At 38.8% G+C, this 15,920-nt stretch overlaps 1 protein-coding gene across 2 annotated transcripts in view; it reads right to left on the reverse strand.

Annotated features, from left to right (window-relative positions):
• Window positions 1–2,257: 2,257 nt before the first annotated feature.
• Window positions 2,258–15,920, reverse strand: part of adgrl3.1 (adhesion G protein-coupled receptor L3.1) — a 115,559-nt gene continuing 101,896 nt past the window's right edge. For both annotated transcript variants that reach the window (XM_079614720.1, XM_079614721.1), the window contains 6 exons: window positions 12,417–12,585; window positions 9,588–9,716; window positions 9,013–9,109; window positions 6,951–7,076; window positions 5,383–5,400; window positions 2,258–5,031 (listed from right to left, as the gene is read on the reverse strand). In XM_079614720.1, the coding sequence (XP_079470846.1) occupies window positions 4,115–5,031; window positions 5,383–5,400; window positions 6,951–7,076; window positions 9,013–9,109; window positions 9,588–9,716; window positions 12,417–12,585 (1,456 nt within the window). In that variant the 3' untranslated portion in view covers window positions 2,258–4,114. The remainder of the gene's footprint in view (window positions 5,032–5,382; window positions 5,401–6,950; window positions 7,077–9,012; window positions 9,110–9,587; window positions 9,717–12,416; window positions 12,586–15,920) is intronic.

Below are 15,920 nucleotides of genomic sequence, written 5' to 3' on the forward strand. Positions count from 1 at the left end.
GCAAAACATCCCCAAACCATAACACTCCCATCGTGCTTCACAGTTGGCATGAGGTTCTTATTCTCAAATGCACTGTTTGGTTTTCAAGAAACACACTGTAACATTTGAAACTGTGGCCAAACAACTCCACCTTTGACTCAATGTCCATAACACATGTAGGTGTTGGATCACATTGGATTTTTTGATAGCAGAGGCTTCTTCCGTGCTGACCAGGCATACACAGTTTCTCTTTCTAATGCTTGACGTGTATATTGATTGTTTCCAGAGTTGCCTGTAGATCCTTTGACACGCTGGAGCTTTCTGAAACTTTCTGAAGGATCTTGCATTTTTTAGGGGGTTGAGTGTTTTGCATTATGGATATTTGCATATTGTTTGCCACTTCATTTCTGCATATTTGTGCTCAAATCTTGTGGCTGATTTGATTCATTATTGAATGTTTTTTGACATTATTTTAAAGTAGCCTATTGATTTGATTGTTTCCTTCACCCCTTCACACTAACATACAACCAGATATCATTCCAGTTTTTTTTTTTTTTTAGTTTGAAGAGCTATGTTGACTCAGTGAGGGTTTGCTAGTTGGGACCAAATGTTGGTTTGCAGATGGTGATAAACGTATTTTCCATAAATTAAATGGAAATTTATGGAATAAATTTCCCCCCCAACACAACACACACACACTATCCAGTTTTCATATCCATCATGTATATTTACAATTTGCGTAGATTTATTTTGTTTGTGACAATTATATTTTCCCAGCAAACTGAGGGTATTTTTTATTTCATATTCGTGTCTAGTGCACTGTGACAGAAATGGGCTTTTGTGGTTAAAACACTTTTGATGTTAGAGTGGGCAGCATGGGTAAAAATGTCACAGGCATCACTAAGTGAACACAGAGCCCATGCTGTGATCCGGCCCACATCTTCTCCAGTCTCATTTAATTACCCTAAGACCCAGGCGAGAGAGAAGGAGGAGAAGAAGACTGCAGTCTCTGCCATCTGTCTAGATCAGTGGCTCTCAACCGGGGGCCGGGGGCCACTGGGGGGCCTCAGCAAACCATTCAAGGGGGCCACAGGATGACTACAAAATTAATAAATTATATGGAACAAAAAATGAAAAAAATGCAATAATGCAACTAAATATTTCAATTTGAATTTGTATCATTTGAATTCAGTTATTTTAAAATAAATACATTTTAATTTTAAAATTTAAAACAGAATTTATTATTTAAATATAATTAAATTAATAATATTATTTAATTATATTTTAAAAACAAACTTAATTCAAATGACTAAAATACAAATGAATTAGAATTTTTCTTTTAATTGAAAATGATACCGAATCAGAATCTCCTGGAATTACAGAATGAATTGTGGTCAGTTCTTTTTAATATTTCAAAATTTGAGGAAGTATATCGGAGGAAATATATCGGGTGTGTGGGGGTGGTGGCCTTAGAATAGTGTGTTGGACCTATTGAAGGACCTTTAAGTCAAAAAGGTTGAGAACCTCTTGAGATCATTTCCCTCCTCACCCTCTTTGTAGTAACCAAACTTTTAGGTTTACTCTTCTCAATTTGGGTGGTATGTAGGCTGTAGGTGGTTAAAAGTTGAAATGATGAACAGTTTCTTTTTGTAAAAAAACAACTTCAATCTCATCGGCTGCCCACACACACACGTCAAAGACAGGACAGGGCTCTAGAGTATGGAGCTATATATTCTGCTTGGGGGCTGCATCTTTCCTTCATTTCAAAATGCTCAAGTGCCTGTCAAAATGGCTTATAAATATTCATGAAGGTGGTAACATTTTGGCAAAGCGAACTCTCACTGACACTCTCACACGCGCAGACTGTCTGACATTTGGGTGTGTTTGCAGACGGACGTGTGTCTGTTTGCATGGAAAGACATGAAAATCAATAGGTCGTAATTACACTGTTTGTGCTGGCACTCTTCTCAGATGTGCATAATTAATTGGTACCGCGTTCGTTTGATTGGTTCCGGTACCGAAACTGGGTCAGTGAAGAACGACTGACTGTTAAAGTCTTCCGGCTGGTTTCCCAGACAGAGATTAAGTGTAGTCCAAAAGGATTTTCAACAGAGAATCACAATCCACAGTACAATTTACTCCATGACAATCCTTCCCTGAAAAACTGCCCAGAGGAGTCATGACCGTTCCTCGTCCTGTTGAAAGTGTCAGTCTATAATTGAAAAAGTGAATTAAAAAGCAAAAAAGAAGCAGAAACTCATGCACACCTCTCCCCTGTGAAATATTGTAAATATTAATTCAGTCATTTTATTTGTTGGCAAACAACTTTCACTGTTACAACAAATATTAGTAATGAATTCATTCAGTTTAGAATGCATATGAAAAGAATAAATAATAATTTCATTGATATTGTAATAATAATAATAATATTGATGATAATAACAATAAAAAATGTCTCAGTGCCGATCCGATTCTTTTCCCGACGCTCTCAAAGATCCTACATTTCTGATCTGTTGGAAAATAAAAAAATAAAAAAACGAGACTGAATCACAGGAATAAATATGCAGTCAATTTTCTGAGGGTGGGTTAACAAGGGATAGATGTGCAAGCTACAGGGAGTCTCAGTTTGAGAACAAGTAAACAGTAGTTTCAGAAACCGACCTTTACAAGGTTGTTTCCATCTTCCAAACCACTCCATTAAAATCCTATTCCTTTACATTGTATATGCTCCACACATGATTTTTAATCATGATTTCCACACTTTCATTTGTGATTTGGCCTCGACTCTGACCTTTTCCAATTCACATCCCGCAAGCCGTTCTTACGGTTCTTAATTAAACTGTTAAAAACAGACTTGATATGTAAAATCATCACAATAATATACCATCTTTTAGCCTGAGAACAATTTTAGCTGTGTCAACACGTATGACTGGAATATTAATAAGTTGGAATTCTTCAACCTGCTTCCAATGGGCGATTTCTGCTCTTACACATAAAAGATGAGGTGTTCAAGGGTAAACGCTCTAGAACTCATGACATGACGACATCCCAGCACCGTTGGGATCCCATCTGCAGTAGCTGTCATTCACACAACAGTCAGTTCCCCAGAGTCTCTTGGATATCATCGACACAGTGAGATTTAGAATGACGAAGTGTTGCATTTGGAAAAAAGGAGGAAGTCATGGTCATGCTTCCAAACGAGAGTGTGTATGCGTGTATATGTAGGTATGTGTGCATGTGTGCGTGCGCTGTGCGGTACTAAGGGATAGTATTTTGGAGGACCAGCACAGCATTGTGGGATTGCTCTAGTCTACAAAAACACATACAAGGGGCAAAATATCTCAAAAAACATGAAACGCATACGATCATATGCAATATATCGGGAATCTGTACATTTTACATGGAAAACTGTTCCATTTCTTTGTAATTAGTGAAGATTACCTTTCCCATAACTGAGATTATTACTGAAAAACAAACGTAAGAAAACAAGATGCGTCCTCAGTCTTTAAGATTAGATGCGCCTTTTGTGATTTCACGCTCAAGAAACGAGATCGGTGCTAAACGAGAAGGAATGTGTGCAGCAGAGAATCATAGAGAAGTCTAGAGACTTGTGGGTGTAATGCAGTTCAGTACGACAGAAGAGTTCAGAGTCTGGGTCGGTGGTCTCATTATCATACACGGTCATCTAAAATGGCAGCTAGTTGTCCGCAGTCTGTTTACACGCTCTCCACAATCCGTGGTGAGTTTCGAGGAGAATCAGACAGCCATTGGATGAAGGTTTTCGTCAAGGAGAGCTATGCAAATGATCAAGGGAGCAAAAGTTTGTCCACGTCTCCGAACTGACTATCCGCAAGAGTATTTACTCAGCAGATTGGAAAGAAAAAAAAGTCCACGAGACCTACCTACACACGGTAGTCCTTGTACTAGCATAGGAATGGATTACTAGTTCTGGTTATTGGTTCTAACTGGAGCAGGATTTTGGTGACAGGATACTTGAATGTACTGAAATCGGGGGGCTATCTGGGATCAGTCTCTCTAGGGGCTTCCTATCAGTGCAGTAGGTAGTCTATCCCATGCCTTGTGCATTGTGTCACACACACACACGCTAACTGAGAATGTGTGTGTGCGTCGGTGTCTATAGGCTGGTGACCAGCTGTGAGGGGTCTGGTGGCTGTTCTTCAGGTGACGAGTCTTCTTTCTCAGGTGGGCCGATGAACCCGTCACTGCCACCGCGTCCCATCTGATAGTAGCTCTCCAGTTCCTGTATGTGGTTCCTGGAGCCCAGGTTCGGCATGCTTTTGTAGTACACGTCGTCCGCCTCCATGACGACCCCTTTGCCGTTGGCCAGGTGCAGCTCGCTGCCTTCTTCCTCCTCGCCGTCGTCATCCTCATCGTCTTCGTCGTCATGGAGACCGTTGATGAGGTCATCAGTGCCGTGCGGGAGGTCAGTGAGCGTGGGCATGCTGGTATAGATCGAGTCTCTGAGGGGCGAGTGCGAGTGCGTGTGTGTGCGGGGAGTGTGTGTGTGCGAAGAGTGCGTGTCGTTGGGAAGCAGCGGGAAGAAGCTCTCGCTGTTCTCCTGCGGCAGGCGCCGGTGGGCTGAGAACGTGTGCATGGGGGCGTGGTTTTCCGGAGGGGGCGGTCTCGGTGGGAGGAGCGGCGCTTGTGACTCCTCCCTAATGAGCTCCAGGGTTAACCCGCCCCCGTCGTCGTGCCGATGAAACGCTCCGGGGTTGTCGAGCACCATGACGTCATCCTTTGCGATGGACGAGGACCCCGCGACCCCTCCGTTGGCCAGGTGGTTGTTGAGTTTATTGGTCAAGGTCCCCTGGTGGGATTTCCCTTGTCGCTCCTGGGTGTTCAGGTACGATGGGGCATAGTTTGCCGTCAGCTCTTTCAAGATCTTTTTCTCAAGCGTGGTCGGCGGCTCACTGCCACGAGAACTGTAGGTAAGGTAATCGCCTGCTGCCACACCGTAGCTGTTGCCGTGGTTACCGTTAAGCGGCAGCGTATCCATGACACTGGAGTCTCGTGCGTTGTTTAGAATGCCCTCTGAAATGCAAGAAATGGTACAAAATTACACAGAACCACCCGCATAACCTCATTTACAATTTACATTTTGGTACATGGGCACAAATATTCTTTGATATACGGTGTTTATGATTGTTGGTAATATGAATCGGTTCATTTACAGCATGCTTTATGAAAGATGATATCAAATAGGATATTATTATATTTGATTAAAAAGAACAAAACATGAATACAGGTGGAATGTGAATTTAGTGGGGGACGGAGAAGAGAAAGGAATGGGAGGGATGAGGAAAGGGAGAAGATTAAAGAAGAGAGAAGCAAAGGAGAATATATTATAAACGTGGAGCTGTTGTGAAAGTAAATGAATCATACTTGAATCTCTGTAGGAGGCTGCAGACCCGCATGAAAGGAGAGACAGAGAGAGAGACAGAGAGAGAGGGAGAGAGAGAGAGAATGATTACACACATAAATGCTTATGGAACATGTCCACAGAGAGAGAGAGAGTGAGAGAGATTATATTCAGTTCAGACTGTGACAAGCATTAGTGACTGAATGCTAACCTGCTGAGTTTAGGACAGATGCTAGGCTGAAATGTTCTTATACCACCAAATTATTAAACAGAACAGATGGACATAGAAACAACATAAACAAGCTCATTAAACAGACACGGGAAGTATGTATGCAGGATATCACTGCTAACTCAGGACACAGAATAGTTTTTCAAATTTGAATTTGTTTTTCCGAACCTTTATGGACAACTTGAGAGTGAGTAAATTATGACAACAATTAAAGTTTTTGGGTGAACTATCCCTTTAAGGAAGTTGAATTAAAATAAAAAAGGATATAAAAGAAATCCACTGCTGTGTAGTTTAATGTATTTTTCAAAGTGAATTCTAAGCAAGTACTGTAATACACACAACATACAGTATGGAGTGAAATTAGATAATAAAATAATCTGTGTGTGTGTGTGTGTGTGTGTGTGTGTGTGTGTGTGTGTGTGTGTGTGTGTGTGTGTGTGTGTGTGTGTGTGTGTGTGTGTGTGTGTGTGTGTGTAACAGAGCAATTTGAACAGACCAACACAAGTGACATTTTCAAATAATCATTCAGTTAGACTAATTATGCCTATTTATTGCCTTATACTGTATGTAGAATAAAAAAAACATTCCCAAACAACCAAACAATTAAGTTCAGCAGAGATTTTAATTTCCCTATACTGCACCATAAAATGAATATAACCACCACATAAATAATAAATTAATCAAAATGATAGGATTATGGGTAATTAAAAAGTTTTCAAAAATAAAAGTTAATTTATTAAATATAATCCAATTAAATTTCAATTAATTGTTTTTTTAATAGATGGCATTTTAAATACTAATTAATATATTTTATATTTCTGGAAATACACCATATGTTTGTGTGCAAGATGTTAATCAGTAAATCATACTAAATATACTTTATTCATATGAATTATTTTATTATTTTGTATTATTAGATTATTGTTCTTATTATTAAGAACATAAAATAAAAAACTAATTCTACATAAATATACATTTAAGTAAAATTAATACTTGTAAAAATTTATAGAAATCTAAATAATTTAATAATAATAAAAACATTATTAAAAAGGCCAATTTTTGCTCGACAGTGTCTGTCCCACTTCACTTTCATTGTATGGAAATGAGCAGTGTGAATATTCTGCCTAAAATCTCCTTGTGTGGTAAGAAGGGGGAAATAATCATACAGTTTGAGTAAATGATGGAAATGATGACAGAATTTTCATCTTTGGGGTAACCTAATATTTTTTAATTGCAATAATGAATACTTTTTTTCCCCAAGGAGGAGCCCTGTCAATTTTCCATTGCAGTCGTCACCCTGAGAGACAATTAGTACCGTCCGGAAAGTGCTCAAGTTTGTAAATGTGTATGTGAGAGGCAAACCTTGCGTGTTGAACATGTTGGCAGTAGGGTTATTGTACACAGCAGACTCTCCCAGTAGTGTGTTATAAGGATTAGTGCCATGAGGACGTAACAAAGCATTGGAGATGAGATGGTTAGCCATGGTACCTACAACACCCACAAACAGAGACAGAAAGAGAGAGAGACAGAGGAAGAGAGACAGATATGGAGTTGAGAGAAGACAGAAGGAAGGAGCAACAAAGAGACAGAAAAAAGATGTACAATAAACAGTTAGAATGATGCAGACAAGAATCAGTAAACTTGTGTTTAAACAGCTTTAAACATCAGCAGTCGCAGCATGTTAGTTCGAGTGGACAGGAATGTAAAACCTCCCATGTGATATACAGAGCTCCGCACAGATGATGTTTATGTTGGACAGCTGTTGATGTTTGACATTTTGTCTTGCCAGTGTGACTTGATTGGGAGCGTTTTTCCATGGCTTCAGCTCTGATGTCGCTGGAAGACTTTTAAAATCTCACATTCTTGTTTACACAGGACAGAGAAGACAAAGGAGCTCAGAGGAGCAAATCATATTAACGTTTGGACATAACAGAGGCAGGCAGGGTTAGAGAATGAGCAGAACATGAGCACACACACAGATGTCTGATCCATTTGGACTCCAGGGTCAGAAAGTTGGAGGACTTTTCTGTTGCGTTCCAGATTCTTCTCCAGTTTCCCTCCCTCCCTCTCTCTCTCTCTCTCTCTCTCTCTCTCTCTCTCTCTCTCTCTCTCTCGAAACAAACATACACGCTTGGCAAACATGGCACTTTTGTCTTTGTGAACTCTTTTAAAATACTTTTTCACACTCTCACTAGTTTCTTTTATTTGTCTACTAACAAAGTCCAACAGTGGACACACATGCATCACAGGAAAATTCTGTCATTTTTCTGAACGTCATGAACATTTCCACCACAGTGTCATTTCCAATTGTGTTTTGTGTTTGATGGCATTCTGTGGTGGGAATAACAGTGGTGGAAATTACATTTGCAACATTTTTGGATACACCCCCACACACACATGCACCCCTCACACCCACACACGTGGGTTTTCATGTCTTATGGGACTTTCTATAGATTTTATACTGTACAAACTGTATATTCTATCACCAAAAACTAATGCTACCCCTAAACCTACCCATCAATGAAGACTTTCTGCATTTATACATTTTCAAAAAATGAAGAAAACAGTTGTTTTCCTCATGGTAACCAAAACATTTTCCCACAAGGATTTCGGACATTGCCATCTTTCTGGGGACATTTTGTCCCCATAACCTATGATTTACCAGGAGCACACATACCTATACACACACACCAACACAATTTTTGCAAAGCTTGATCGGAAATGAAGCACACTGAAAAGTTTTGTTTATATTCACCATAATTGGTGATGTTCACATCACATTGTCTTCACTGACTATTTTTCTTCTTTGGTAAACAAGCACAAGGGACAATTGTTGTGTAAAAATGTATATAAATCATTTCCATACAATGAATTTTGAATTGGTTTATCTTTATATCATTCTTTGCTTAGATTTTCTTTGTTTTTAAAATGTAATAATTCATATTTTTATGATGGATTTTCATTCAAATTAAGATAATAAATCTAGCTCAATGACAAAGGTAAAACAATAAAATCTATGCATTAAAGGCACTCAAGTACAGCAGAAAATAAATGATGAAGGCCTGGTGAAAAAATGTTTAATGCAACTTTCATTTAATAAAAAAGTCCAATTTGTTTCAATGTTTTTGAAATGTTGAAAGGCTAAAATAATGTTATAGAGCCTATAGTCGGAAAAAAAAGCCCATCTCTATTTTCAGGGTATAGTATTGTTCTTTGCCATGGCAAAGTTCATTGGTCAGAATTAATCTCTAGGAGTCAAATGATAATTAAACTGCTTTCTGTTCCACTTTTCTCATTTCAGATCCAAACAACCTGTGTTTGTATATGTGAAACAGTTTCTGTCAATATATATGTGTATGAATACAGTGTACATGTGTACACATGGGTGCATGTTTGTGTGTGTGTGTGTGTGTGTTGGCTTTACCTCTGTTGAGAGTCGCTGAGCTGTTCATATCAGCGGTGATGAAAGATGACTCCGACTGCTTCCTGACAGTGTCATTCCACATCCTACGAATACGACTCTGACAACAGAGGAAGAGAGGGGGTCGATTTTTAGATTCTGAACAAAGAAATTGTGCTATATATCAGTAAGAGTGTAATGCAGCTCACTTATTTTACATATTCTATCTTATGTCATACATATTACAGACATCCCAATTACTTGGGTTGGTTTTGTTTCCTTTTTTGTCTACAGTTATCGGCACTGAGCAGTTGATTGGAATATGGTACTGAAAACCTTTCTGATTATATTCACGAATAGGTGAGCAGAATGCTGAGTGCACCGTTTAAACTAAGGCTGAATGTGAAATTGGGTCATGTGGGACTGCATTCACCCATGAATGAGAAAACGGCAGAGCTAAAGTGCTTTCTGTGCAAAGAAATAACAAGCCGATGAATGCATTGACCACTGACAGCTTCAACAGTCACTGGCTTAGAAAAATCACTTGAGATGGGTTTGGAGGATCCTCCAGGTGTGTGTGTGTGGTGTTTGCATGATACCTGTGAGTTGGTGGAATAGCGTCCAGGTGTGCGGGCCGTACTGGTCTTTGTTGAAGTGGAGATGGTTGACTCCACACTCTTCCCACTGCAGCAGTGTGTGCGGAGACATCGGCCATACTCCTTACGCACCTGCAAAGAAACATACACACAGTTTGGTTAACCAAGGTTTAGGGGAAGTGAGAAATGCTTCGGTTAACAATTAAATTGAATTTAATTAAATCTCAATTTAATTTTGTACAAATATATATAATAAATATATAACATTTTGTGCTATCAAATCGATTAATTGCGATTAATCGCATCTAACATAAAAGTTTATGCAAGCATCTCACACACACACACACACACACACACACACACACACACACACACACACACGTTAGCTGTGATTAAATGTGATACATTACTATTTTTTTATTTTTTTGAAAGCAGTCTCTTATGCCCATCAAGGATGCATTTATTTGATCAAAAATACAGAAAAAACATTGTGAAATATTATTACAATAAAAAAAAATGTTTTTCTATTTTAATATACTTTAAATATAAGTTATTTCTGTGATGCAAAGCTGAATTTTCATCAGCCGTTACTTCTTCAGTGTCACATTCTTCAGAAATCATTCAAATATTCAGATTTTTTATATCACTGTTGGAAACCTGTGATACTTTTTTCCAGGAACCTTTGATGAGTAAAAAGTTAAAACAATAACAATATCCACTACCATTCAAAAGTTTGAGGTCAGTAATCTGTTTTTCTTTTTTGAAAGAAATTAATACTTTTATTCAGCATTAAGCATTATTTTGAATAAATACTGTTGCTTTTAACTTTATAAAAAGAATCACAGGATCCAAAATAATATTAAGCAGCACAACTGTTTCCAACATTGATGATAACTGAGTATCAAATCAGCATATTAGAATGATTTCTGAATGAACCTCTTTTATGATAAGCATGTTTTTTTTAATTTATGAATTAATTTAAGTTTTTATGGTTAGGTCAGGTTGAAAAATGTAATGTGGTATGTAAATATGTTATTATTTTCAAATTAATAGTAACATTAAGCCTTCAATTAGGACATTTTCTCAGCAAATATCGATGTATGTGATTAATTGCGATTTGATTACTTAGTCAGCATTTCTTGTAATTAGATTGCATTTTTTTCATCGATTGGCCATTCCTCGTGACCTTGTGTTAAAGAGTTCACTCAGTTTATCTCAGTTCCAGCAGGTTACAGTGTGTCTGTGCGAGCGCATTTGTGTGCTTGTGAACAGCAAAGTGAACTTTCGTGTGCATGGCAGGAACTTTCTTATCATTTTCATGACCTCAATAGTTAGCATGCTGGACGACCTTCCTAACGCTGTAATCTTAATCAGGAAAAACACACATGTACATTCAACATTACGACCTTCACCTCAATTCTCACAACAACAAGGACCAAAACTTGTATTGCTCCATCCAAAAATCGAGACGTAATAACAATAATGACCAATATCAGTACAAACTCCCCATTGTATCAGCAATAATACAGCTATAATTGCTTTTTAATGTTGTTAACATGGACGCTGTGTTATTGTTTGCGCAGCTGTTGAAAGAAAACTCTCTAAGATCGGCCAAATAAAAATCCAACGGTTTTATTCCTCTGTCTCCATGGATGACTGCACACCCAACTCCTCAAAGACCTCAACCAAACAGGACTTACGGCTTTAGATTTATATCACTGCTGTCTCAACAAAACCCAAATAAGCCAAGATCAGTCCCTAGTCTTGTAAAAACAGCTTTGTGTGGGTCTTTGAGAGAATATATACAACGTTAAGAAGATCCATTAGGTATTTAGTCCAATATATTAGTTAAAAATGTTATGAAATCCTTCACTTTCGGCTTAGAAGTTGCCTGCACGCACATCTATTTAATGCGAAAGAAAACATGATAAATTGCCATTTCAGCTCCAAGGTTGGCCAGTGCAATACATAATCCATTTTAACAACGGTCCAATCATTCTATCCGTCAATACATTTGAAAATTAATACATACACACGTCATTTTTCTCTAATCGATATCGGTTTCCTTCTACAGCTAAAATTCACCGGTGTAATGTGTATATGAGCATTTTCGTGCTAAATGACTCTGGAAGCTATCCACCGGTCGGCCATCAGATAATTAAAAGGTTTAAAATCTATCATGGGCTAAATAAATCTGGTGAGCTGAGGGTCTCTAATTGAGCATGCATGTGACAGAAGGGTTGATTAATGAGATCGTTACTAATGAGAGGCCAGTAAACCCTCAGTAAAATGCCCAGGAAAGAGGTCAATTGAGCCTCGGTATGAGTGTGCGCACGTGATTGCAATACTGCAGATGTTTGCATAACATACAGTACATGGGTGATTCTTCAAGATAGGGGAACTTTTCTTTCAGCTAGGACGATTTAATGAAAAAGAAGATGAGAGATTAAATTAAAACAATTATTTATTCTACATTTATTAAGAAAATCAAGGGAATTCTACCTCCACATTTCCAATAACTTTTCATATACACTATTTTTCACAAGTTTGGTGTCGGAAAGATATGTTTTATGTATTTCGATACATTAAGACACAATCAACAAATGCTTTGTAAGTTGAAACTTATTCACTGCAGGCTAACTTTCTTTTTCTCTAAAAATAGAAGGAAAATCCACTCGATCAATCCAAGGTTGCTCAAGGCCATGATCTGATGTGATAAATGCTTTAATGCATATGAAACAGCTTGAAAAAGGTTATTTTTCAAGCTCTCTAGTAGTCAAAAGTGCCCCGTAATTGAAGAATCACCCTTATGTGTGTGTGTGTTTGTGTCACCTTCTTCTGCAGGATGCAGTGAAATATGAAGATGAACATTCCCTGCAGCGAGTTAAAGACGGTAAAGAGGTAGGCCATGATGACTGTACTCTCGTTGATATACATCAATCCAAACGCCCAGGTCAACCCCAGCAGACACAGCAGAGCTATGGCACCTATAACCCAGGACCTAAGAGAGAGAGACAGAGAGAGAGAGTGAAAGATAAATTAAACAGATAAAGTGCATCACTCTCACTCAAGCACAGTTCACACTCACTTCCATGTATGACCTTAGCCAGTTTATATTATCTAAATGTATTAAAGTGTTATGTTATTAGTCTGTACATGTTTCCTCAGTTCAACAATAGTAGGATGAGAATATAAACTGTCTCAGAGAAAGGCATTATTCTACAACAGTCAAATGTCAAGCTGGCTCCAGCCATAATGTCTACTAGTCTGTACTTAGCTCTGAGCCTCACACTTATTTAGTGATGTCATTTACTCTTTGGGGTCACACACACACACACACACACTTAGACTCACATAATCAGCTTGCAACCCATTTATACTGTGAACTGAGCTAATGTGACAGGCTAATGTTTGGCACTGAAACAAGATCATTAGAAAGTATGAGAGAGAGAGAGAGAGAGAGAGAGAGAGATTGTATTCAAACAATCAATGTGCAATTAAAATTGGCAATAAACAAACTGAGTTCTTCACTCAAGGGCGAGGTGTGAGACAGGGCTGCCCACTATCACCGACCCTCTTCAATATCTACATTAATGAATTGGCCAAACTCCTAGAGGAGTCAGCAGCTCCTGGCCTCACACTTCACGACTCCACTATAAAGTTCCTCCTGTATGCAGATGATCTGGTCCTGCTGTCTCCAACAGAAGAGGGTCTACAGCAGAACCTGGACATCCTGCATCAGTTCTGTCAGACCTGGGCCCTGAACATTAACCCGACTAAAACTAAAATACTAACGTTTCAGAAAAGACCCAGATGTCAGGGAAAGAGTCACAATTTCACCCTCGGTATGACCAAACTTGATCACACCACAAGCTACACATACCTCGGGCTGAAAATCAGTGCAACTGGAAACCTAAATTTGGCCGTGAATGAACTGAAGGAGAAAGCAAGAAGGGCCTTCTATGCCATCAAAAAATCTATCCAAATTGAAATACCAATCAGAATCTGGCTCAAAATATTCCAATCAGTTATAGAGCCAATTGCATTATATGGCAGTGAAGTTTGGGGTCCTCTCCTAAATCACCAATTTGACAAATGGGACAAAAATCCGATTGAAACCCTGCATGCCGAGTTCTGTAAGAGTATCCTGAGAGTCCAGAGGAACACACCGAACAACGCATGCAGGGCAGAATTAGGCCAGTACCCACTACTAATACACGTGGAGAAACGAGCCTGCAAATTTTGGAAACATCTAAAAATGAGTGACCCCAACTCTTATCATTTTAAAGCCCTTAAAAGCCATGAGATGAACAGTGAGAAGAGCCCCCTGCTTCAGCTGGTCCTGAGGCTACACACACACACACACACGACTCACAGTGATCAGCCTCAGGACACGGACACCCTCATCCACACAATCCGGCCCAACCAAATTATAAAAGCACAACAGGAGAATTACCTGAACTATTGGACTGAAACAACAAAAAAACAAAGTAAACTTGAATGTTATTTGGCCCTAAATAGAGACTACACACCCGCAGAATACCTGAGTACAGTGAAAGACTGTAAACTCAGAAGAATGATGACGAGGTACAGACTGAGCAATCACACTCTGAGTGTAGAGACGGGCAGATACAGACAGCACTGGCTGCCCAGAGAGAGCCGCATCTGCCCGCACTGTGACCAGGGAGAAGTGGAGACAGAGCAACACTTCCTCACCAGCTGTCCCAACTATGAGGACATTAGAGGGACTTTTTACAAAAAATTTGAAATACTTTACCCTAACTTCATCAAACTAAACAAAAAAACACAATTTCAACATCTATTAGGAGAAAAAAGAGAGTGTGTCATACTAGCGGCAAGATACATTGATGCTTGTCACAAAAAGAGAGAGTTGACGACCAATCAGTGATGCGCTCACACACACACACACACACACACACACACACACACACACACACACACACTGAATTCTAACTTTTCACAGATTTCTGAAATGTTCATAGTGTTCTACCATTTATTTATTTTACATTTATTTAAAATTAATTATTTTCTGTACTAAATCATTTTCTATGTTGTATTGATGCTTTGGCAATACAAGATGTATTTTTGTCATGCCAATAAAGCTTTCTGAATTGAAAAAAAATTGAAATTGAGAGAGAGAGAGAGAGAGAGAGAGAGAGAGAGAGAGAGAGAGAGAGAGAGAGAGAGAGAGAGAGAGAGAGAGAGAGAGAGAGAGAGAGAGAGAGAGAGAGAGAGAGAGAGAGAGAGAGAGAGAGAGAGAGAGAGAGAGAGAGAGAGAGAGAGAGAGAGAGAGAGAGAGAGAGAGAGAGAGAGAGAGAGAGAGAGAGAGAGAGAGAGAGACAGACAGACAGACAGGCAGACGGGGAGACTTGAGACGATATACAGAGAGACAGTCAATATTAATTATTGTTTCCATCAGAGACAATAATAATAAGAAAATAATGGCGAATCAGAATGGAAAGACAGACAGACAGAAATGTTGATTTTAAACCAACTCGGGACTGATGCAGAAAGAGAACACGCACTCATGAAGAATTATAATTACATTGTTCATTTCAAAGAGCCACGTTGCAGAATTGATGAATCACTTAAATAAGTTTAACATTCAGAGAATCAATCAATCAAACAGTGGAAGAACTACACAGCTAAACACTCCAATCAGAATGCATGATTCGGAGAACTGGCACTCTGATTGGCTGGAGACCCTTACCAGTGACTATCCATAACAAGCCATGCCTCAACAGAAAGCTGAAATGTAAAACAGAAAAAAAAGGATGGAAAAGGAAACAAAGAAAAAAGACATATGAGGCTGATGAATGATTCATAAATATCATAAATAAAACAAAACAAACTCAAGAGTTGGAAAACACAAACAAATAAAATGAAAAGTTCTTATGGTGATGATGAGGATGGTGAAATATGGTTGAATTTTTGGTCAACACAATTGTCTGCCAGTAAGTTCAGGTTTAAGTTTATTAAGTTAAATGTAGTCCCTTGCACCTTTTGACAATTTCAAAGTGAGAACTGCGATGGTGGGTGGAGTTAAGCTCTCATAAGCCAATCACCTCACTGGAGCCAAGATAATCTATTCTATGCATGTCAACTTCAGGACTTCGGATGGAATTTGTGCTGAGGCTAAATTTTTGACTGGGCCAAACTTTCTAACTTTAAATTTAGAGAGAGACAGAATGTAATAAATCAGCCATGTATCCTGTGCTTGTTGAGCCATTTGTCTCTGCTCCATTTTCTGTTGCTGATTTGGTGACAAAGAGACTAAGGCCCCGATCAGACAGAACACATTTTTTTGCAGTGAGA

The sequence above is a fragment of the Phoxinus phoxinus genome, assembly GCF_949152265.1.
Source record: "Phoxinus phoxinus genome assembly, chromosome: 6".
NCBI classification, from domain to species: Eukaryota; Metazoa; Chordata; class Actinopteri; order Cypriniformes; family Leuciscidae; genus Phoxinus; species Phoxinus phoxinus.